This window comes from Lacerta agilis, chromosome 3 (assembly GCF_009819535.1).
Source record: "Lacerta agilis isolate rLacAgi1 chromosome 3, rLacAgi1.pri, whole genome shotgun sequence".
NCBI lineage: Eukaryota > Metazoa > Chordata > Lepidosauria > Squamata > Lacertidae > Lacerta > Lacerta agilis.
In genome coordinates, this window is record NC_046314.1 from 37,334,792 (window position 1) to 37,359,227 (window position 24,436).

At 39.4% G+C, this 24,436-nt stretch overlaps 2 protein-coding genes across 3 annotated transcripts in view; one reads left to right on the forward strand and one right to left on the reverse strand.

The window, feature by feature from the left end:
- Positions 1–2,439: 2,439 nt before the first annotated feature.
- On the forward strand, positions 2,440–6,961 carry IRAK1BP1 (interleukin 1 receptor associated kinase 1 binding protein 1). 2 transcript variants are annotated; one of them, XM_033143279.1, is made up of 4 exons: positions 2,445–2,847; positions 3,841–3,906; positions 4,972–5,102; positions 6,667–6,961. In XM_033143279.1, the coding sequence occupies exons 1-4, from the start codon at positions 2,575–2,577 to the stop codon at positions 6,947–6,949; spliced, it is 753 nt and encodes a 250-aa protein (XP_032999170.1). In that variant the 5' UTR covers positions 2,445–2,574; the 3' UTR covers positions 6,950–6,961. The 2 variants fall into 2 exon arrangements, with proteins under 2 accessions (XP_032999171.1, XP_032999170.1); XM_033143280.1 differs by lacking the exon at positions 3,841–3,906 and having other exon boundaries at positions 2,440–2,847.
- An 8,863-nt stretch (positions 6,962–15,824) lies between these two features.
- The window catches only part of PHIP (pleckstrin homology domain interacting protein), a 63,787-nt gene continuing 55,175 nt past the window's right edge, over positions 15,825–24,436 (reverse strand). Inside the window, 9 exon segments of the mRNA XM_033143281.1 lie at positions 15,825–16,823; positions 17,153–17,314; positions 18,014–18,273; positions 19,461–19,624; positions 20,250–20,402; positions 20,799–20,948; positions 21,321–21,371; positions 22,510–22,582; positions 23,492–23,617. Coding sequence (XP_032999172.1) covers positions 16,153–16,823; positions 17,153–17,314; positions 18,014–18,273; positions 19,461–19,624; positions 20,250–20,402; positions 20,799–20,948; positions 21,321–21,371; positions 22,510–22,582; positions 23,492–23,617 — 1,810 coding nt within the window. The 3' untranslated portion in view covers positions 15,825–16,152.

A 24,436-nucleotide genomic window follows, 5' to 3' on the forward strand; every position in this document is an offset into this window, starting at 1 on the left:
ACTTTTTAAATGATATATTTTTAAAAGATTTTTATACTTTGATTTTGTATTTACTAAACTATGTAACAATCTGATACATGCCCTTAGCCTGGGATCTAATGTGTGCAGTGGTAAAAATCACAAATTATTCCCTCTATCTGTAACACCCTTTCTGGTAAGTATGGCAAGAAGCAAATTTTCAACCAAAAGTCTTTTGATAAGAATAAAATAAAAATAAAATCCATTTTGCTGTTGGCTGTGGTGATTCATAGTAATTAAAGCTGAAAGCACAACAAAGCTCAGGTCCTCAGTATAACAAAGTCAACAAAGCTTCACATTCAGGGCATCTCTGCAATTGCGATCTTGTTATTATTTCCAAACAATCACAAACTAGCTCATTTTTTCTTTAATATGCTGGTCGCAAGCATTCACAGGCATTTTCTTATCCCCAAAGCAAAACGCAGGTCAGATTTGTATTGATTTTTCTGAAATGAACTACAATCTCTTCTTCTTAAACACACTTCAGTGATCACTCTAAATGACAATGCAATCAAATGAGCACTGCACATTGGATAAGCATTCTCCTTGTCTGTCTGTAGCATGTGAGTGACTGCTGGATCTGCTACTGGAAGCACCATAGTCAGGCGTTTCAAATTTGCCCTCAACAGCAAAATCTGGTCACTGAGATGTATATATGTATTTCTAAAGCACCGGACAGCCCAGCTGAATGGAGGTGTTGCAGAAATGGGAGAGATTACTTTCCATTAGTAAAAGCTTCCCAATGCACATACCCAACAAAATCATCCTACAGGTCCTACATTCAACTGATGCATAATGCAAGACTGACGTGAGGCCCCCTCTTCCACCACAAACTGATTTGAGGAGAAACTGCGCAAACCAGGTTTCTATGGATTTAACTAGCAAGGAGCGCTTTATTAGACTGCACTTGTGTTCATTTATTATTATTATTATTATTATTATTATTATTATTAATTGCATTTTATATCCGTTCTTCCTCCTGCCAGAGCCCATGCTTACGTTTAGGATCTGCTTGTAACACCAACTTGAAAATACACTTTTTCAAATTGTGTAAAAAAAAAGATTCGAACAGAAGAGTCTTAAACACATCTTTGTAGAAGTCCTCTTGAAGTCAGTACGCCGGCTCCCTTGGCCAGTAACGCGAGATGAGCACCGCAACCCCAGAGTCGGACACGACTGGACCTAATGGTCAGGGGTCCCTTTACCTTTACTTTAAGTGGGGTTTGGATTAGAGCCTAATTCAGTTCTTTAAGATAGGGGTTATGGAATCAAAGAAATGTACACCCAGTGGTGGCGGTGATAATTTATTATTTATACCCTACCCATCTGGCTGGATTTCCCCAGCCACTCTGGGCGGCTCCCAGCAGAATATTAAAAACACGATAAAACATCAAACATTAAAAACTTCCCTAAACAGGGCTGCCTTCAGATGTGCTCTAAAAGTCAGACAGTTGTTTCTTTGACATCTGATGGGAGGGTATTCCACAGGGCGGGCGCCACTACCAAGAAGGCCCTCTACCTGGTTCCCCATAACCTCATTTCTTGCAGGGAGGGAATCACCAGAAGGTCCTTGGAGCTGCACCTAAATGAAGTGACTATGAGTTTTTTTATTTCAGTTCACTCCATATAAAAATACAGAGCTGGTTTAATCTTACGCGTAACAAGCCTCATACAGTTAGTCAGGCTTTTCCAGCATGTGAGTAGGCAAACATGCCTTGCTTTTGCTTAATATTTTCATTGCTAAAACGTTGCCAAAGAAGTTCAGTTACATGTAGGTAACTGTGTTGGTCTGCCATAGTCAAAACAAAATAAAAAATTAAAAAAATTCCTTCCAGTAGCACCTTAGAGACCAACTAAGTTTGTTCTTGGTATGAGCTTTCGTGTGCATGCACACTTCTTCAGATACACTGAAACGGAAGTCACTATGTGAAAGGGTGCTTGTGCAGCCTATAGGAGCTGGCTCCTGTGCAGGAGAGTTTTCTCCCCTGTTGCTAACGAACCCTTTCCTTGGAATCGAGCTAACGCTGCTTGGAGAGAAAACTACCAACTTATTCTCTAAGTTCCAGTTACAGGTAGGTAGCTGTGTTGGTCTGCCATAGTCAAAACAAAATAAAAAATTAAAAAATTCCTTCCAGTAGCACCTTAGAGACCAACTAAGTTTGTTCTTGGTATGAGCTTTCGTGTGCATGCACACTTCTTCTCTAAGGACACTACACGTAGAGGGGGGGGCACCTGATTTAGCTGCTTAAGGGAACTCGCAGCTTGGAAGCGCACAAGCACAGAGCACTCAAACTGAAGAGGGTAGCGAGTTCCCTCGGCAGAACAAAGCAGCGCACCTCGGCAGGCGTCACGTGAACGGGAAGACGGCGCTACGAATCCTGGGACGCCGCGCTCCCAAGCGCCGAGGAGCCTCTCCCGACGAGGGACGCCGGATAGGACACGTGACCCGGCCGCGTCCAGAACTACATCCCCCGTGATGCTTTGGGCGCGGAGGGGCCCGTTGCCATGGCGCCTTAGCAGTCTCCTTTCTTCAACTCCCTCGGCGCGGCGGGAGAGATGCCGCTACCGCCGCTTTCTCCAGCCCGGGTGTTTGCCGAGCTGGTCCCTCCGCCCGCCGGGGGGGACAACAGCCGGGAGAATGAAGTCCCGAAGCCGCCGGGGAGGGAAGTTCACGTCAGCGGCACCTCGGAGCTCAGCGCCAGCCCGGACCGGGCGAAAGTCACCGTTTACCTGAAGAGCAAGAAAGGGGAGGCCGGAGCGGCAAGGAGCAGCGTCACTCGGAGGCTGGATTATGTCGCTCAGAGCGCCCGGCAGCGCGGAGGAATCTCGGTGGGTTGGAAGGCGAGGAGGAGATCAGACCCACCTGTCGCGCATGCGCGCAGCCTCATTTGCTTTCTCTGCGGCTACACCACAGCTCATAATTTAAAAATGGATGAGGTTGGAAGATGCGGACTTCTCCATCATCACCATCTTCTGCACCGGAAAAGCTTTTGCTCTCTCTTATAGTTGGGTGGGAAGGGTGGGCCGCTTGTACCCCTAAAGGTATCCTCAACATCACTGACCTGATGGAATGCCTGACCTGATGGAAGTTGAGCTGCAACAGGTGGAGGGGCAGTGGTTCCACACCATACCCTTAGGAGAACCATTCGAACTGAGCAAAACCAGTGCAGTGGAATGATTAGGCCAGTGTTTTTCAACCTTTTTTGGGCAAAGGCACACTTGTTTCATGAAAAAAAATCACGAGGCACACCACCATTAGAAAATGTTAAAAAAATTAACTCTGTGCCTATATTGACTATATATAAAGTAATTTTCCCACGGCACACCAGGCAACATCTCGCGGCACACTAGTGTGCCGCGGAACAGTGGTTGAAAAACACTGGATTAGGCTAGAGAGGAAACCCTTGGCTACAAGCCCAAGTTTATTGTGTATTTCCTGATTGCGTATTTGTTGCATTTCCGTCCTGCCCTGCTAACAGTGAACTCAAGGCTGCACACAGGTTGCTTTGATGGCAACCAGGTTTTTAAAATTGCTCTCTGTATTCTGTGCAACGAGATATATTTACACAGTAACCAGCTGGATGATAAATGATTTCATGCTCTACTTAGGTTGGGTTAACAGTCCAGAATAGTATTAGACACAGTAATTGTGGGTGGAGACAAGATTTACTCATCTATGCTAAGCCAGATTTATTTTTTATTTTTAGCTTGAAATAGGATGCTCTGCTGCGTTGCTTAGTACTAGTTAAGCAACCATAATGTCACCGAAAAGCATTCTCTTCCTTAGTTTTGTACTTAAAGCTGTTGTGTGTTTTTTTCTAGGAAAACGACATGACTGTGTCAAAGAACTTTAGTAGAATAGACAACGTGTATAAGATGGAAGCAGAGGCAAGTGTCTTAAGTATGAGTATTGGTAATGTGTCTCAGATACCATATTTTTTTATATCTTGAGCATTAAACAAGAGATGTGAAACTATGCCCTAATATGCTTTTCTGCTCAAGGGTGAAAATGGTTCCACACCCATGCATTACAGTATTACTGATTGTGGTTATTTATATGTTATCTTTTTTGCCATCCCACTCCTGAAGTATTTTCCTGCAATACCATCTTAATAGCCTTACAAAACTATGTCAGCATCACAGCACGCTTGATAATGAGATACTGGTGTAGTTATTTATGGAAGCAGAAATTGAAATATCTACCAAATTTACAGTCCAGTCCTCAAAACATTCATATTGAAACTTAAGAAAAGCTTTCTTTATGTGAATTGTGTTTAGAATTGCAGCCTTGGATCTAGGGTTCAATCCCATACATTCTTATCTGGAAGTCTTATTGAACACAGTGTAGGGTAGTAAAAACCTGGCCACCCCAAAAGTTGTTGAGCTTTTTTAGGAAGGCCCCAAAAGTTTGCTTTTTTAAAGAAAGCCACTGAAATTGTTGAGCTTTTTACAAAAACGCCAAGACGTCAATTCCAGACGTATGGCAGCGCTAACACAATGGGACTTCTCATGCACTGTTTACTTCTAAGGCAGTTCTGTAGCATGGTTACTTGGAAGTTACTGCCAATTTTTTTAAAAAAAGTAGGAGCATATCAATGTGCAGTTGTAAACCAGGGGTTAATATTGATTTCCTGAGTGTCTTTCCAACTCTGCAAATTCATTGCTTCTCAGTAGTTGGTTCTACAAAACGATTGTTATTCTAAAAACTTGAATATGACAAAAATTGTCTGCTTTAATTCCATACAGATATGAGTATTTCTCATGCATTGCTGAAAGTTATGTAAGCCACATTGAGCAAAACTTCCTCTGTACAGAGGTAGCATATAAATGAAAGTATAATCTAATTTAGCTTTGTACAAAATGCATATTATTGTTGATTTTGTATTATTCATCTTTAGCCAAATTTTATCTAAGGCACTGAAAAGACTTGCAAATTTTTACATTCCCATATAGGTCTGCATTACATTCAGTGATTTCAGCAAAATGCAAGAAGTCTGTAACTTCCTTGTTGAGAAGCTAGGTAGCTCTGTTATCATCAGCCCACCTCACTTTTACCATACAGTGGAGGCAGTAGATGCCCTTCGGTAAGTTATGTCTTCCTCCTATTACCAGAAAGTTAGGTCTCGCTAGCTTGATTTACCAGTGCCATGCCTCTGGGAATCTGTTCTCTAATAAGTAGCCAAAGCTTCTATTTTGTTGCCCAGTCCAAGAAAACAGCTGGTGGAGTACACATGTTCATATAGATATAGCTCCTACATAATATTAAACCATCATTAAAATAAATGATGGTTTAAAGTGAATGTGCTAGTGCACACAGTTGGAAACTGCAGGTGTTTTACTTCTGTTGCTGGAAAGCAAGCTGTATTATGTAAGAATCCAAGCTCATCTTTTGTTTTCCCCAAATAAACCATGAACAAACCTTGATTGCTACTCCTGACTTGGAGAGAAGCAGACCAGAAGCACTAAGCCAAGCCATGGCAGGAGCAAATCCCCCATGATTTCAGCAGTGTGGCAGTAGCACTGCTGACATGTGAAAGAGGTTGATGTAATATTAAAGTAGTAGACAAAAAAGTGAAACGAGGCTCCATATTCTTCTGAAGGTTCTAAATTGGAATGTATCATTAAAATGACAAACCATTCAGTCAAGCACCCCAATGCTGGTACATGAATAACCATGAAATCCTGTACTATCAGTAAAGTGGGAACAGGATTGCAGCCTATCAGGAGGAGGAAGCCAGGCTAAGAAGAGATGAATGAAAATAAATGCAATCACATATATTTTGGCTTAGTTACTGAGTTTTGCCCTTCTGGTATAGAAAGGTTGAAATGACAGTGCATGTATATAATAACATCACTGAAGTGTATATATAGGCCTTGATTCAGATCTGAAGCATAAAGAACTATTAAACTGTTTTAACTGCAGCAGCAGGGTCTGTGAAAGCATGCAGTTGGTAAAACTTTCAAAGAGTGAATACTGTATAGATCAATGGTATCAAAGGGTAGGGCAGCTAACTTTTCATGCAAAACTAACACAAAAGTTAAACGTTGGCCTGTGGGAGAAAAATACTTCTCCATTAGTTTGTTACATGTTTATTAACTGTGTTAACATATCAGAACATGGGAGATTCCACCACCAGCATACACCTCACTCAGGACACAATGAGCTGGTTTTTGCTCTTTGCTCTGGAAAGAAAAGACAAATTAACTCTTCTGTGTGAGATCGGAACTTTATTTGCCTTTCTCAGCCTTTGACAAACTTACCTTGGATTTCCAATCTGACATGGAACGTGTGTTGTTGTTTTTCACAACAATGTAAACTGGTGGAGCGGGGGAAGGGGGTTAATTTAGTTGTTTAAGTTGCATAAATTTTAAATGTCGTAAAATGGGGAAGGGGATAACGTAACTGAATATATAGAGGCTGAAATCCTACACTGATACCTGGAATTAATCTCATTGAACTCAAAGTAACTTACTTTTGGGTAGACCTGTATAGGATTGTACTATTAGTTGCTTTGTGAAGGTCTTTCACATTGAAAAGCAGAGTATACAGTACTCAAAAGTAGGTGCTACATTGGTTAATGGTTTTAATTGACACACTCCCTTTTTGTTGCTTTAATTGGCTAAATCTTCCCTTTTGTTTTTTTGCAGACGTCAGGTTTGTCTTGCTGCTGTTGGGAGTGCCCGGCAAAAAGCTCAAGAAGTTTGCCAGTTGCTTGGCCAGCCCCTTGGGAAGCCTTTGCTAATAAGGGAAGAGGAAGTGAAAGAGTGGGAGGGCCACCTTGAAAATCACTTGGCCAACGCCCCAGACTCACTGGGTTTGCAGCAGAGACTCCAAAGTGCCACCATCTATGTTTCCTCAAGGGTATATGCTGTTTTTGAAATAAAGGGGGAAAGGAAGAGAAAACAAGCAGCTCACATAAATGTAAACTGATTTATTACTGAAGTCCTGAATCATTGTGTTTTCCTTTGGGAAGAACATTATTCTTGGGAAGCTTAACTTGCTTTTCCATAATCAAAATGTTAAAGTGACTCTGACGTTTGTTCACTTTTTAAACGATTCCATGAAATTGTAGCACAGATTTTAATTCTCCGCACTTGGACGCAAGCTGTGGCTTGGATCCCAATTTACGTTTCATTTCTTGGAAGAAAACTTCCTGTCATTAAGAAGCCCTCGTGTTCATAGAAGACACTTTCAATCATCAGCAGTTTCTTCCATGAATAAAACAAACTTTGGAATCAACCTAGTGAATGCTTGTGAAAGCCATAGATAGAAGTACATTTTTAATATACTGTTTAGAATAATGTAAATACAGGCAACTCCCAATTTACACAGGGGTTACGTTCCAAGGCACTGCACATTTTAAGTGAAATCACGAATATTTGAAACTAAAATAAACTGTGAAAACACTAAATGAACACTAGTTTTTAAGGAACTGGTCTGCCCTTTTAGCATGTTTCTGGAGCAAGAAAGCAAGTTTTTGCTTGGTAACTTAAAGAGAAGTAAACTTGGAAGTTGTCTCCTACAACAGGAAGCAGGAGCTTTTTGTATATGTGGATTATTTTCAGATTTGCAAATGAATGGAGGCATGCTTTCTTCGCATAGGTCTTTCAGACCTGTGTATGTGGGGCAACAGTTTTTTCCAGATATCCTCTTACTCCCAAGTTTGAAGAGGTTGCATAAGGCCACTTGGTTTTTCTTAATGGCTGATGACAGAAACCAGTTTTTTCCCCAGTGTTTTACACTGGACAAATTGCATTTGGTGAAATGCCACATTGTCAGTGTAGTTCAAGAAATCTCTGCCGAGAGTAGTTTTATCAGGGGAGAAATTCCTTGGATGTCAGAAGCTCCTGGCCTTCAAATATAAGGGTGTGCATTTACTGCCTGACAGGAGAAATTTCTTGAACCATCCGAGTTAAGTAATTATGAATGAGTGATGGAAATACTGTAAAACTGCATTGTTGCTGAAAAACCTGCTGATTTTTGGGTGTTGGTGATGAGACTAGGCAAAGTGATTTCTGTTTGAATAGTTTCACAGATTAAGGAATGCAGTTTAAACAAAAAGGATAGAACTTTACTTCCAACTCTGCCTATAGTTTTTTTTAATATCCAGTTTAATAAAATTCTAACTTTCCAGCCTGTATGAACTATTCACACTTTGTACTTCATCTGCAGTTTGCCATTTTTGTGGAATTTATTCCAGCTTTGCTAGTGTAAGGAAGCAAGGTTATTCCTAACAAGGAAATGATGCAGATGTTTTTTATTCTCCTAGCCCAACACAATGTCCATTTTATATTATACTAGTGGTTTCAGCCCATTAAAATAACGGGCGCTAGAACATATGTGGTCCAAAAATGTACTGTAAAAATAAAAGCAACCCAATAGCTCCCTGCCCAGTGCTTTAGTTGAGATCCCTGCATTACAGGGGGTTGGTCTCGATGACCCATGGGACCCACTCCTTCCAATTCCGCGACTCTGCACGACTCACGGCCCGCCGATCCGGAGACCGGCGTTCTCCTACTCGCGAGTAAAGCCCGACAGCTGCGTGCCGAGGGGAGAGGGCCTGTCGGCGGCCGGCCAGGAGCCTCTTCCCCACCCACCCTCCTTTCTGAGGCGCATTTCGTAAGAAGGGAGCCTGGGACTCCATGGGGTTGGGTGGCGGGGAGAGGAGGGGGAAGAAGCGGCGGTGCGTTCTTTCCGCGGGGCCATGTCGGGGCCTGCAGCTGCTGCAGCCACCAGTGAGTGCCTCTGCTCCCTCCCTAGGGCTGCCCGGGACCTGCCGGCCTGCCTGCCTGGGCATCCCCTGGAGGCCGAGCGGGCGGCGGGAAGCCCGGCTGGTGGTGGAGCCGAGCGCGGGAACCTTCCTACCCCGCGCGTCTCAGGCGCCACCGCCGCCTGCAATGGCGTGCAAGAGGCGAGTCGGAGGAGGTTGCTGCTGCCGGGCAGACTGCGGGCGGCGGCGGCAGCAGCAGCACTGCTGGGAGGTGGCGGGCCGGTGGATAGCACGGCGGCAATAGTAGCCGGAGCAGCAGGAAGAGAAGCGGAGGGAGATTGAGAGGCGGCGGGGCTTTTGGAACTCTGACTCTCCCGGGTAAGGTGCAGCGGCGAGAGCGGCAGCGTGGCCTCCCTTCTCGGCCTCCCCTCATCCTCTGGAGCGCCGACATTCCACTTCAACCGCCCCACTTCAACTGCCCCCGGCCGATGTCTCTCCATCCAATCCCTGTGTCCCTGGGGCACATGCGCAGTAGCGCAAACCCAGAGACACACGGACTGGACGCAGAGACACTTGGGTTTTATATATATAGATTATCATACCTGCCTAATGCACCTGTTAAGAATAAGTGCCTTCAGAAATAAAAGTTGATCACACATCTCTAGATAATAGAATTTGTCAGGCTGTCTCACACATGTAATGAAGAAACAGGTGGGTAGCCGTGTTGGTCTGCCATAGTTGAAACAAAATAGAAAATTCTTTTAAGTAGCACCTTAGAGACCAACTGTGTTTGTTCTTGGTATGAGCTTTCGTGTGCATGCACACTTCTTCAGATATTCTTCAGATAATGAAGAAGAAGAAGAGTTTGGATTTGATATCCCGCTTTTCACTACCCGAAGGAGTCTCAAAGCGGCTAACATTCTCCTTTCCCTTCCTCCCCCACAACAAACACTCTGTGAGGTGAGTGGGGCTGAGAGACTTCAAGAAGTGTGACTAGCCCAAGATCACCCAGCAGCTGCATGTGGAGGAGCGGAGACACGAACCCGGTTCCCCAGATTACGAGTATGCCACTCTTAACCACTACACCACACTGGCTCTGATGGTAGTAAAATTTACCAGTTCCATTAGGGCATTTGTGTTAAGAAACTAAGTTACTCTCATTGCCAATAAATATCCTTTATATTTAATTCATTGCGGCTGCAGTCCTGTAGAAACTTATCTGGGACTAAGACTCATTGAACTTAATGGGGCTTATTTTTGGGTCAACATAGGATTGCACTATGGTTCAAGTTGTTAGACATAACTTGTGCACTTCACACATTTATATTAGTTTAATAACAAAAGCAAAGCAGCTTAGAAAAACGAGTTTTCTATTTATTTAAAAATAGGTTTGTAGTTACTACATTGCAGTGACAGTAATTCATACACATACATTCTAGTTTGTATAAAAGGATTCCAAGTAGTATTCATCAAAACAAACGTAAGTATTTCACATAACAATAAAAGTTTCGATCAATATGTACAAAAAGAAAGGGCACTGTTCATCCAGGTGTGAGACTGCACTTTATAACTTTATAAAGCAGAAGAGAAAGAAAATAACCTAGATCAAACCTAAACTTGTAAAACTGTATGTTGGTTACATGAAGATTTTTGGGATTTACACCATACTGTACAAAGTAAGCAAAGCTTTAAAATGTGTCAGTTTCAAAATTAGATGTTCCAGACAATTTCCTTAAGTTACACTACATTATATGTTTCAACATTAAGTGGCAAGATTTAAGGTATTCACTCAATAACTTTCTTTTCAAGTTTTGCAGTGGAATGGTCCAAAAATGTAACTTCAAAATGTGTGTCAATAGCCTATCCTTCTTAAAACATGCATCTGAGATAAATATACCATGTTAAATGTCTTATGTGAAAGTGTAGAAATTTGGTGCTGTAACTTTAAAGGTGTAGTAGTTTCCAGCACTAATTATATCATGAACAAAAATTTATACCATATCCTGAAGCAATTATCTGTATTTATTTAAAATTCAAATATTCAGCATTTGGCTCCCTTTTTTGGTATCAAAAGAAAAATGATTTTTCATATAAATAGCTCCTTAAATTATTTACCCTTTAAAAAAGGAAGATTCGGGGTTTGGTCTTTAACAGCAAATATTATGCTATTTCCATCTTCAAAATGCCATCTCACATCTACGGTACTTTAACAAAAATATCCTGCAATAAATGTAACCTTCCTGAAACAGAGGGTACCTTTTACTCCAAAATGTTGTGAAATAAATGGGAAAATGAGAGCAACAAAAGTAATTTTCTGCTTCACCATTATTCCAAGAGTAATTAAAATGATCTTATTAATACACAAATTATGTAAAGTTAGCACATTAAAAAAACACAATACCAGATTTTGTTATATTAGAAATAATTTTCAGACTTGGCCACTATATATGAAATGTACACCTTTTTTGAATTATAAACATATGTACATTATTTACAGCAGAAACTGAACAGCCCTTTTATCAGATGAATGCTTAGGTCCAAGAACATGAAATGCAAGATTGAGATACATCAAAATTTACAACAAGGTTCAATCCAGTCGGTCCCTTACACACACTAGGACACAGCTGTCCCACAAGTGCACTTCTCCAGTTGCGGGAAGTCTGATGGCCGCGGTGGGGGAGATGGGTGGCAGGAAACTCCTGCATGCCCTGATCCATCTAGAGGATGCAAGGCACGACTGGATTGTGGTCCTAAGTTTTCATTAAATAGACCACCGGTCAAAGCACAGGATCCACATTCTTCAGCACAGTAGGATCAGCTCTTTGCAGAAATCAACACACTTAAGAGCTGTGTATGGAGTTCTGGCTGGGGTCTTAATATCACTTTAGATGTACTAAAGCTCATGAAACTGAAAGCTCAAATTGGTATTTCACAAAGAGTTGTAATACAGCACATGACTTATGTACTGAAACTATGTCCCCATTCATTTTTAAACGTTGAGAAGTACTACATGCTTTTGAATCAGTATTTTACAAAGATCAATCCAGACTAAGATAAAGTGTTAAAACAACTGAATTAACCACACATGGAAAAATTGACAGTATGGTACAAATAATTTTGTGCAAGTTTACATCACAGCAGTACTATAGGAAGACGGGTTTTGTAAAGCTGCATCATTACTCATACTACAATGATAAAGATCATTTCTTCAGTACCCAGTATTATACCAATGTAATTCAAGCTTAATCCCTGGGAAACAATTAAATTTCAAACCCGCTTAGCCAAACAAGGGACTGATTACTGGAGTGAAAATGAACTTATTTCCCAATCAAAGAAAATGAAATGCTGCTATCAGACATCGCTGTATAGTAACCACTGGTTAATATTGAAGTAATTTAATGTTCAGCATTATGGAACTAATGGACCGTTCTGTATTAGAAGCTGTATCAGTAGACTGCATTTTACATTTGTTTTCATTACTGCCAAGTTTGTAAGATAATTGCTTGTGTGAATATTTGTAATTACCAACAGAAAGAGTGTCTACATAGTATTTGTGCCATGTAAATGTGCCATAAAATAAATATTACTTTGCTCTCAATAGTATTATCCATAACACATTTCATTACGGTTTCCCCCTCCAAAAGTTAGTGAACCAGTATTTATTGCTTATATTAAAATGTGCTAAATCAAAAGCTCTTCCATGTTGGTACAATAAAATTTTTGCAAATCAGTCAAATCTAACCAATGACAGTAATTTAAGTCAAACCAATGCAATTTAAAGCACTTATATAGTATATCTAGCACAATTACAGTTTTAAGTGTTTCTACACAAATGTATTACCAAAATAATGTTAGAAAGAAATAAGCTTGTGAATTCTTAGTACAAAATTATTCATGAATGGGGAACAATACATTTGTGTACTGCAAATAAGACTTATTCTTTTGTTCTGAAATGTGTAATTTTCAGACACTATGATGGTGATGTGTACTATTCCATTCTCCAATGTTACATACACATACTTGATGTATACAAGTATATACATAAAAATATGCCAAGAGGGACATAGTTATAAATGGAGTAACTTACAGCAATGGGGTTTCATGTTTGCTTTGTCAATTTCTTTTACAAAACAATGCAGATAACAAAAGGAAATCACACATTTGAAATAGATTGCCTTCATCAACAGTGAAATTCTTAAATGGACAAGATAAATCTACTGTAATGCTTCCATTGTGAAATGTGAAATGAACTATCACTGTACATAGGCTGCTGAAATATTTTCATGTTTAATGTCCGCAATATTGGTCAGAATGCATGTTTAAAAACATAAGTCAGTGTCCCAAATCCCATAATATGCTAATGAAAATAGGTATCCAAGGAGGACTAGTGCCAGTAGAATTTATTATTCCACTGTAAATCGTGATTTGGCAAATGCTCTTAGTTGAAGCTATTTTCTTACAAGCCAAACCAATATGGGTTATTTAGAGATGGTGATGGCAACTAACCAACCAAAACAGAATCTTCCATGCCTCCAAATATTCTAAACTGGCCTGATCATAACGCTGATTAGTCTACTTCAAATAAAAGTGAATTATCTTGATGTTTATGAGTATTTGCAATAAAATCAGAAATGTATTTTAAGAACCAATTGCCATGGACACAGTTCTCTAATGGATAAAAGATGCATATTAATCATGAACCTCAGATGCCATCCACTGCAAGCAACATATGTGCACTAATGAATCGAGTATCATGTTGCATACACAGCTGTGTTGCATACATAGTTCCTGAAGTTGCTTCCACCTGCAGTCCTCAAACCCGGACTGGAAACTACATATTAACACAGACTGTCAATGTTGCCAACATGGTAGACACACACAAAACTTAACAGGCTGTTTGTGACTATGTAACTTCTATTTCAAGAACAATTCAACATGTAATATACAATATCACAATGTGTAATTCCATAAATCAACATAACATATTCTGAGAAATTAAAGTCCAATGGATGGTCAGGAGATGCAGTCCACTCAGTTATTAATATGGCAAACAAGCAATAACCACAATATGGTATGCTTATCCTGTGGTGTTCCACGTCTCGCTGCGTTGAGGATTCTAGCGTTCTAGTGTTCCTTCCATGTAGATATCAGATGGAAAGCTTGAAAGTATGGCATGGCAAGGATTCTGGGATAATACCTTGTTTCGCCCAATCGGGCTTCGTCAGCTGCACATACTCATAACTGTACCTATTATGTTCCATGTTTTCGGCACACAAGAATATGAGTATGCGCGGCTGACGAAGCCCGACTGGGCGAAACAAGGTATTATCCCAGAATCCTTGTTGTGCCATACTTTCAAGCTTCCCATCTGATATCTACATTTAAGGAACACTAGAACGCTAGAATCCTCAAAGCAGTGAAACGTGGAACACCACAGGATAAGCATACCATATCATGGTTATTGCCTGTTTGCCAAATTAATAACTGAGTGGACTGTATCTCCTGACCATCCATTGGACTTTAATTTCTCAGAATATGTTATGTTGATTTATGGAATTACACATTGTGATATTGTTTATTACATGTTGATTTTTTTTTTTTTTGAAATAGAAGATACATAGTCACAAACAGCCTGACGTTTTGTGTGTGTTGTTACCAGTATTATATTCACGTAACCTAAGGTTTAGCTGTGTTTTGCCAACATGGTAGAGCCAATAATCTATTTGGAGAGGTGTAAAAGCAGACCCTTTAACATTTTCCCACCACCAGTGGAAGCATGGGAGGTTATATTCAGATCCTTACCCTCCAAACAGCTAGGTTGACAGCACCAATTATCTTTTGAACAGGTATGTATACATCTGCATCTCTAGATCGAGGCTTCTCTCAAAGGGTGTTAAATGAAAAGTGTGGTTACATTTTTGTACCATGCAACTGTTTAAAGATGTATTTTGTTTTCTTTTAAACTGGACTATACTTTCAAACAATAGAAATTGTATTAAAGTTTGTTTTAATACAAACTTTGTTTTAAAGGTATAAAATAAGTAAATGTACCATAAACAAATAAATAACTGTTTCTTTTTCCATAGCAGTACATACAGCAATACATTCCCCTAAGTCATATAGTCATTTACAATAGACAACTTAAGTTTACTAAAGATGCATGAAATAATAGACTACAAGGCACAATCATTAAGTGGGATTTTCCTTTAGGGTGTATATATTGACTTATGTCAGATTGATAAGTACACTGTAAAAAGTGCAGAAAAACAATGTGCAATGAGAACACTGTATAAAAAGTGATTGCATAAAAAGTGATTTGGCCTTTTAATCTTTAATAATTGAAAATAACCAATCTTCCCCTTAAAATAAAAGTATGACATTTTAAAATTGTATCTAGTATTATCTAAAAAGTCCTGAAAAAAATTATTCCTTGTATATATTTATGTGCTTGTGTACATAATATATACATACACAGACACTTTTTAAAATTTGTCAGTTTTAACACAATCTGATCACATCGTAAACATAAGAATCTCACACTTTTCCTGCAGTTTCCTTGAATCCTTTAACCCAATTATACATTTTGCCTAAGGATCCCACCAGTGCATTAATTGTTTTTACTACAAAGTACCAGTAGAGATAATTTTTCCGAACAGTGTATATATAGAACATAGATTCATAAGCATAATTGAAAAAAATATGCTGCACTGACACTAAAAACTTTTCTACTGCACCGGTTTTCAGTCTTTGGCACAATAAACAGAGATTTGATTGATACAAGAATGAAGGTCTGAAAAATTAGACATATTAGTCAAACTTTTTCCAATGTGGATATATATATCTACATAGTGTGATTTCTCTCTCTGGCTGAACCTAGATAAACCAACAAGCTGCACTAGGTTTGTTTGTACAAAGCTGTGTGCCCAATTACTACTGAAATTAAACATCTTATTAGCAATGTTTGGAATTTTGCATTTGTTCTCAATGGCATTTACTGCCACACTCTGCTAATATCCTGCAAAACACAGATACTACACTCTATACAAATGTACTGTACCTTGCTCATTCAAAAATAGGAGTTCTGTTCTCAGTCTGTTACATTAAAAATTCTATCAATTTCAATCAAATAGAGGTTACTGACTGTCCAAAATTACAGTAACATTTCTGCAAATCAAGAATTTCCATTTATACAATCTTCAATACCAACTGAACAAAGTGAATTGAAATGTATAACCTACTTGGAGGGAAATAAATAGCAAAAGTTTAAAATACATACTTCTTTCAAAGAAATGTTCAGTTTGTTTTTGCTATACTTTTTCCAAATCAGAACGTGTTCTTATTTGCAAATAGCAGCAGAAAGCAGATATCCTTAGTTCTACCCCTTCCCCAGCTGTACCTGTTTATTAGCATTTTTAAATGCTGGTTACCAACCAATGAGATTAGCCTTTGCTTTTTCAGTCAACTTGCGGACTCTGCCTCTGCTAGATGTCCCAAAAGTCAAAGAGGTGTCTTCAAACAATAGTTGTCTTTGCTCCTCCTCCGAGTCATCTTCATTGTAAAAAGCTGTCCTCCTACCCTGATTTCTAGTTCTCATGTGGGGTTCAGAATCTTTAAGTTCTTCATGCTCTTCTTCAATAGGCTCATCTGTCTTTTTTCTCTTGCTTCTCGTCTGAATCTTAGGATCTGCAGAATACGTAAGTTCTAATCCTGGCTCTTGTGCCTCTAGCTTTCTTTTAGGCTTTCTGCCTCCACGCCCTTTTCTTTGCAGCAAGTCTTCCTTCACATTATTTTCAGAAAGAGAATTGCATGCAGTGGAAACAGATGCTTCCTCTGGTGGTGGTGGTGGTGGTGGTGGTGGTAAGTCTTTAGTAGTTTGGATTGTGTTCTGCCCTAAATTCTTTTGCTGAGCAAGTAATAGGTTTTTTGGTTTCCTCCCTCTTTTCTTGTGCACCACTTCACAACTATTGTTGTTTGTTTCAATCTTGGGTTTCCGTCCAGGACCCCTCTTAAACATAGGCTTTGAAGACTGCCCCCCATGTCCATTTACCTGGATGCTTCCTGATGCCAAAGCCATGACATTATTCTTGCAATCTGCTAGAAAGACAGAGTAACATGTCAGTGACTTGCATTACCCATCTCCTTTGCAAACAAAAAAAAAATTAAGTGCAGAGCAATCCCAAGTATAGGACCAATCAGGCCTCAATTTAGTTGCATACAAATTAGACTCATCTTAATGATTAAACACACCAAAAACACCATAAAATTTTCTAGTATTAATCAGGGCTGTAAACTGATAACCTAAAAACTTGCCTTATAAATTACTTAGTGATTACTTGGTGGGAATTACTTTTAATGAATCTAAAACTGCAGCCCGTTATTATATATTCCATAATAACCAGCATTTAAAAATACAAGAAGCTTACCTTGTGGGCTGAGAGTGGAAGATTTTGGTTTACGTTTAATTTGTTTATCCTTCTCCACATTTTCTCTTGCAGTATTATTCCTAGTGTTATGAGTATAATTGGTTTGATTATGGACTGATAAAATATTCTGGTTCTTGGAATGTTTGGTGGAATCCTCTAGCACTGGGAGACAACAGAGAGAGAAGTTAAGTTTTAAACAAGATTTTCAATTGCTATATATTTGTTGGCCAAATAAATACATACCTTATTTCTTCTGAAATATATTTTCAACAAAACATTGTTGAGGTTTTCTATTTAAGATTATTTCACCCATTTATCCTCACTCTATGGTTTTCTATACTTCCATGATTTACACAACCTGCAAATCTGCTGACTGTATGGGGTCTGGAAGGAGATGTGGCTCTCTGCTACTGAAGAACATTGGGACATGTCTGCAATGGTCCTTTGACCAGAAGTAGCTGGCATCAGGCCCAAAAATAGTGTATTTGGGGGGAAGGTAGTATCCAAAGCCCCTACATTCATTAGAGAAGTGCTGGAATCAGGCCCTCTCTCTACAACAAGCCTGCAGCTGACTTAACTAAATTTTCCTCCATTGGAATCTGCAATGGGAAAGGGATCAGAAATGAAATTTTTACATAGAGAAGGAAAAAAGGTAAGTCTGCTGCCCCCCACCCCCGCTGGCAGGCCTTTGGAAGTGGCAGTAAAACTGCCCCTTTGCATCCCCAACCCCACTCCATTTAGGATTGCATTCCTAGTCTTCCTAATCTGAATACGAACATATAAATGTGATGTTGCATCTGCAGTGGAAGCCATAATATTTTAGGTTCCAGATCTGTACCACTTATTAATAAGTTTACCCACCTGATTTACCTGATGTAACAGTAGCACTAGGTTTCACAGTTGTAGGCTTTCCTCCTGAAGAAGTAGATGGTTGTTCATTAACAGCCATTTCTGCTACTGCCCTTGTACTCCTTGTTCGGACCAAAGTCACATCTGCTTTTCCATTCATCTGAGCAGCAGTGTTTCTCAGGGATGTTGAACGTGACGGTGCAGAAGGCAAAGGTGTAGCGGGGGGGTCAGCTTTCAGCTGTGGTTTTATTATTTTTCGTTTCCTGTCCGGACTACAAACAGATGACTAGTATGACAACTCATGCTATTTTATAGTGTAAAGTAATAGCAATAGGCCATGGTTATCAACTAATTTCATCCATGAACCAGTTTGACTTTATGTGGTCCAATTCACCCACACATCTCTCTCAATGCCTCTTCAGCAATTCAAATGCTGATTGTAACCTTTAAATGCCTAAACGGCTTGGGCCACAGGTATCCAAGGAACTGCCTAATCCCACATGAACCTGCCGAGGTCTTAGAATTCTCAGTAGAAATTGATTGCTTCTGCTGCTGAATATTAGGTGGGTGTAAAACTGGGAAAAGGCATTGTATGTTGTGGTTCTATGACTCTAGAGTGTTCTCCCTTAGTCTGATGTCTAAAGCTTATCAAGCTAAGACCTTTTTAATGTTTAGGTTTTAAATATCTTTTTAGTTGGCTCTAAGTTTTAACCACTGCTTAAGTACTGGTCTACAAGTATCACCTTATGATTAGTAAGTTTACTGTATTAACCTTTTTGGCCATGGCCCCAGCCTGGTTGGACGCTCTCCTACAAGACACCAGGGCCCTGCAGGATTTGACATCTTTTCCAGGGCCTGCAAGACAGAGCTGTTCTGCCAGGCCTTTGGACAGGATGCAGTTTGACTTACTTTTGTTTGTATAAAACAAGCCCGAAGGAGGCCACCAACCTGCTCACAGGTCCTTGTATGATCAGTGGAAACAGTTGGTCCTGGCAATTATTAACCACTCTCAATTCCACCCTGCTAACTGCCACCTGCCCAGATTTTAACTTGTGTGAATTAATTTTAAGATGTGTTTTAATTAATTGATTCTGTTTTTTATGCTTGCTGTGTTGTTTTTTATGATGTTAGCTACTCTGAGCCTGGCCTCGGCCGGGGAGGGCAGGATACAAATTATCAGCAGCAGCAGCAGCAGCAGCTCAGATGCTGGGGTGTGGGATGGGCGCAGGGAGAAAACAACTCCTAAACCAAGGGGTCAAGTGGCCTCATGTTTGATAGTGGCAGCTTTGATAACTGGACTGGAAGAATCAAAGCTAGCCCTGGGCCTGTTCATGGGAGTAAGCTAGGAAGTATATTTTTATGCAATGTACAATATTAATAAAAGGAAGCCATAAGTGCTGCCACACCAATGTAAAACATTCAAATATTGCACTTGGAAGAATGAAGAACTCTATCATACCTTGATGCAACACTACTAGAAAGAGAACTGCTTCTGCTTCTTTTCTTCCTTATCTTTTTAATTGTGCTTCTTTTATGAAAACGCAAGGCTGATTTGTAATCTGCTAAGATGGAACTAATGTGTTCTTCAAAGAAGGCAGACAGGCGCAGGCTCATGCTGTAAATCTATTAAAAATATTAAAGTGTATTAATATAACAAAAAAATGAAGTTTGTCTCATATTTTAATTTCTGCCCATAGTAGTTTACACAAATCAGTAGACACATGAAGCAAGATTAACTGCACAGAAGATCCCCATAAGGCTCCACAGCATCAGATTCTCTGTTTCCCATGCACCGCAATGGGAACATTAGAAGGAATGTGCACAGATCTTCACCCAGCCTTGTATTCTCCACAACTTAGCAGATGCTTTTGGTCAGAATGTAAGCAGCTAACACAGATAGAGGGAACACTGGATGAGGACAGGAGAGGGACCACAGACTTCACATCTATACTATTGTTCTTTCCTGTCACATTGTTTGTCTGCATGCCCAAGTGCAGGAAAAATAGGTAGACGGGGGGAATAAGGATTCGTTGAATTGTATCAGGATTCTCCATGAACAGGCACAAGACCAAAAATAAGGTATTATTTCAGGTAACACCAACTATATCTTTAAATATGCTTGCAATTTAACATCCGAGACATGTTTTGTTGTCCATATTAAAATCAATTACACATTCAACTTCTCTAGCAACAAACACAACATTTAAAGAACATCAGTACATATGTAGAAATAATTGTGAAGCCATACTCTTGATCTTTTGCATGGTGTATACACTTTGGAGTTGCTGAAGATTAGCCTCACATCTTTACACAATTCCATTGGCGATTCATAGTTCCCTGCTTCTAGTGTTTCCCGAACCGTGGCAAAATCCATTGGTGTATCAATGATGTCTCTGTAATCCTTTAGAAATGTTTAGAAACATTAATAAACTGATTTCAACAATCTAATGTTATATTACTAATTACTGAAAAAGCAGAAAAGAACTGCACAAGCCTGTATGAAAAACCATAAATCTTATACTGTCTTTTAAGCCTAGGAGCAAAATTCCCCAATGGAAAAAGGCCTAAAATTTCTGAATGTACTACAAATCAGATGCACTGGCAGATGAATAGCCTCAACAAACAATGCATAAAATACCAAATACAACCACACCTGTAAGAGAGACGGAGAATAATACTTTGCTGAAAACTCAACATCATTGTCTTTTACTTAATAAAAGGTTATCATTATTCTTCCACCTCAGTTTTCTAAGGTGAATGTTTCAGAAGAACATCATAATATTTTCAAAATACTCACTGGATACTCAAGAAGATCCACTGGTTGGCGAAAAGGTTCAGAATCCTCACACTGAAAAATTAGATTCAACAATTCCTGGCACTGCCTCTTCCATGCCTGAATATCGTATGATTGAGCTCTATTACGTAACCTCCGCTTGGGCTGATGATCCTGGAACAGCAATATTGAATACAGCTTATCAAATAAGTAGCTTGCAAATTAAAGAGAAAACTGATTATCCCCTTGTGGAAAAATGTTGAAGGAAAAAAATATTCTGTGACCTCTCTCAAATTTTGAGGCCTTGCACTGTTACTTGAATTGAACCCAGTCAATTTTTAATATCTATCTGGTAAAAATCAGGAGAAGGAAGATGGGCTGCTGGTGGTACCCACCATTTGGAAAATCAATAGTTTTAACATTTATTGAAATAATCAATAATATTAAACAGGAAGATACACATAATCAAAGAGGCCTTATTAAATTTGTTTGTTTCCACTTCACACATAACCAAAGCAGAAATCACTCATGTAAAAGAAATATTACCTTCCTCTTTCTAGTAGAAGTGCCTGGCATGTTAATGTCTTTCTCTTCTTCCTTTGGGCAATAAAATATTCATCACATGATGCAGAAATACTAAGCAACTGAAATATACTTAACTTTGGTACTACTTCATATTTATTTACTTCTACTTCCTTTCTATTAAGAACCGGTAAGTCTGAAAATATTTTTACACTTTAAGAAGCCAGCAGTTGTAAACAGCAGCCACAGGTACTGCCTATGCTTGCTACTGCTGCTACTCGTTGCAGTAGTTTCCTTGCCTGCATGAAGTTCAGTGTGTGATACAAGGTCTACAAATACCTGTAAAGTTATTATTAGAGTCGCTTTTGGGGGGGGGTGTATAAGCACAAACTTTATTATATACAAGGAGTACCCTATGACGCTTGTATTGAGATAGGGATGCATTTTCCAGAATCTCAAATTTTAAAATGGTTTGTTTAAAACACAAACACACACATACGTACGTACGTATGTGCGTACGTACGTACATACAGGGACAGTTATAAATTACATTATATCAGAATTTATGGATCTAATTAACATTTTCTTATACTAACATAGAGAACAATAACCAGGCAATAATTTATCTTCCTAGCTTAATTTGAGCTACACAGGTATTCTTTGTAAACTAGAATCCAAATTCTGCACTTTTATCCAAAAATGCACTCTATGGACCCAGTCAACTGGGTTTTATGTTGCACACTATGCTCTGGATGTGAGAGAGCTGGCAAAAGTATATAGCTTTGTACCAGCATACCATCAAAACAATAGCAGTGGCTCTTACACACCTGCAATGAAATTCTCTGCATACAGAATGCTGAAGGCTTAAATACTTGATTTTACTAGAATTGCATTATATTTGGGGACAGAGGTGTGTACATATGTGTGTGATGCATAGAATTTCATGGAGCTTGTATGTAGAAATAATGTTCACTCATAATTCACATAACAAGTAAATTGCTGTTGCAATGAATAAAGCACACAAATATTACTTCAAATAAATTAGGGACTAAAAACCATCCTTCCTGTAAAGAACATGAGGAGCTTGAACTAGAAGGAATTTGATTATCGTTGCAGAACCCCTCTCTGAAAGCTAAATTTGGGCAGAAAAATACTTTAAATAATATATATAACTACTTTCTAAAGAAATGCATGACATATTGAGTTAGCTTACCTCCTCCGAATCAGACAGGACTTTTTTCTTCATGGCATTATACAGTGGGATTATGTCATAGCAAGCCTGATCTCTGTTCAATAAAACACTTTGCATTAATGAGCTTATTTGCAGCTACAGATGCACAGAGTAACTTGGATCCTGAGCAGAAATCCAGTAACAGGATACTCGCTGGTGGGAAGAAGCAATTTTGGCTGATTCTTTTTTCCACTGCAGCTCCTTGCTCACTGGGTGACCCACTAGAGTAGACTGGGAGACGGCACTGGGGGCAGGAGGTGGAACTGAAGATAGTCTTCCTTCTCCCTTCCACCAGTGGGAGCCTCCATTGGATTAGAGTCCCTTCTATTAATGGAAGGAACCCTCACGCTCATGGAAAACCAAATCAGGATCTAAATGTCTATACAATACAGAATTTTATTGTTTCATGTTACTGAATTATAGCCAAAGTAATGTCAGCAGAGTTCCCTGGTGCAATGCTTCCATTCCCTCTCCTCTCCCCAATCTTCTGAATCTTCAATCTTTCTCAGATTATATTTTTCCTGCCTCTCTATCCAAAGCCACTTCTACTCAAAAACAAAACAAAACAGGAAAACCCCACGCACAAGCAGCTTCTAAGCTTTCAGCAATTAATCTGCAGGATTTCAACTACCTGGCTTTCAACCGCACAGTTGAAATCACACAAATTAATCACGCATAAGATGCGATCGTACTGTATTCCCAATTCCTTGCCTTCCAGTAATGAGAACAAGATTAAATGATTCCACAATGGAATTTACAACACACTACTTCAGTGGATAAGTTATTTCTAGAAGTGTGGTAATTGCTGAAGAAATTAATTCTCTTATTCACAATAACAATTAATAGTTCACTTTTACCCATTGTAAATATAAATAATATTCACTATAGATTAAAATCATGTAAATAATTCCTATGACTTATGCTATTTCCACAATATGCACTGTGGGTCGGTTCATTAGCTTACTTTATGAAGTGCAGCAGCAGATCTGTGACAAATTTGGCAGATTTAACTATGGGACTTCCTGGTTCATTGAACGTCTGTGTATTATATTCGATATACCGAACTTCCCACATAAGTGAAGAAAGGCGCCTTTGGAATAAAGAACACATGCGTATCATAGAAAAAATAACTTTTGAAATTTTGTTCAAAATATGTAAAGACCTGGAAATGAAGAGTGATGTTCAGCGTTGTACAAGCAAACTTCTGATATCCCTTTCTCTCTGTCCCTCCCACATCCCCAAAATCTCCTATAAGGGTCACTTCTGGAACAATTTTTAGAATACACATTTCTCAAAGTAGAGCTAAATTAATAATATGGACAAATTGTCAGAAATATAAAACCACCCTGACGGGAAGAAAAAAAAGAGAGCATAATACATGACTGCTTCAGTCAAGGTAGGCACAAACTGAATTATGGGACCTACCTACTTCCTGCCTTTGACCACTAGGTGGAGCCATTACATATTTAGATTTTAATAGATGGGATTGGGGACAGGTCTTCCATAACTGGGGCACCACCACTGAGGGAGCCTTCGCTCTGGTAGCTGCCCACCTTATCTCAGATGGCAGCAGCACTCACGGCAGGCCCTCCACTGCAAATGTATAGGTACGTATATCTGGTATATAGCAGCCCTACAATTACCCTGGGTCCAAGCCATAGAGAGTTTTAAAGATCAATGCCAACACTCTGAATTAGTCCCAGAAATGGACCAGAAAACAGTGCAGTTGGCCTAGAGAAAAGAGATCACAGAATACTGTGTTGGTTGGTTCTGGTTCCTTGGGTTATAAGGACAGGAGGCTCAAAGAGATAAAATTATGAGCTTATAATCAAAAACACCTCCTGCAGGCTTCCTTTTAAGCAGTTCAAAGAGGAACAGCAGCTTTAACCTAAGTACTTGCTCAGTTAGA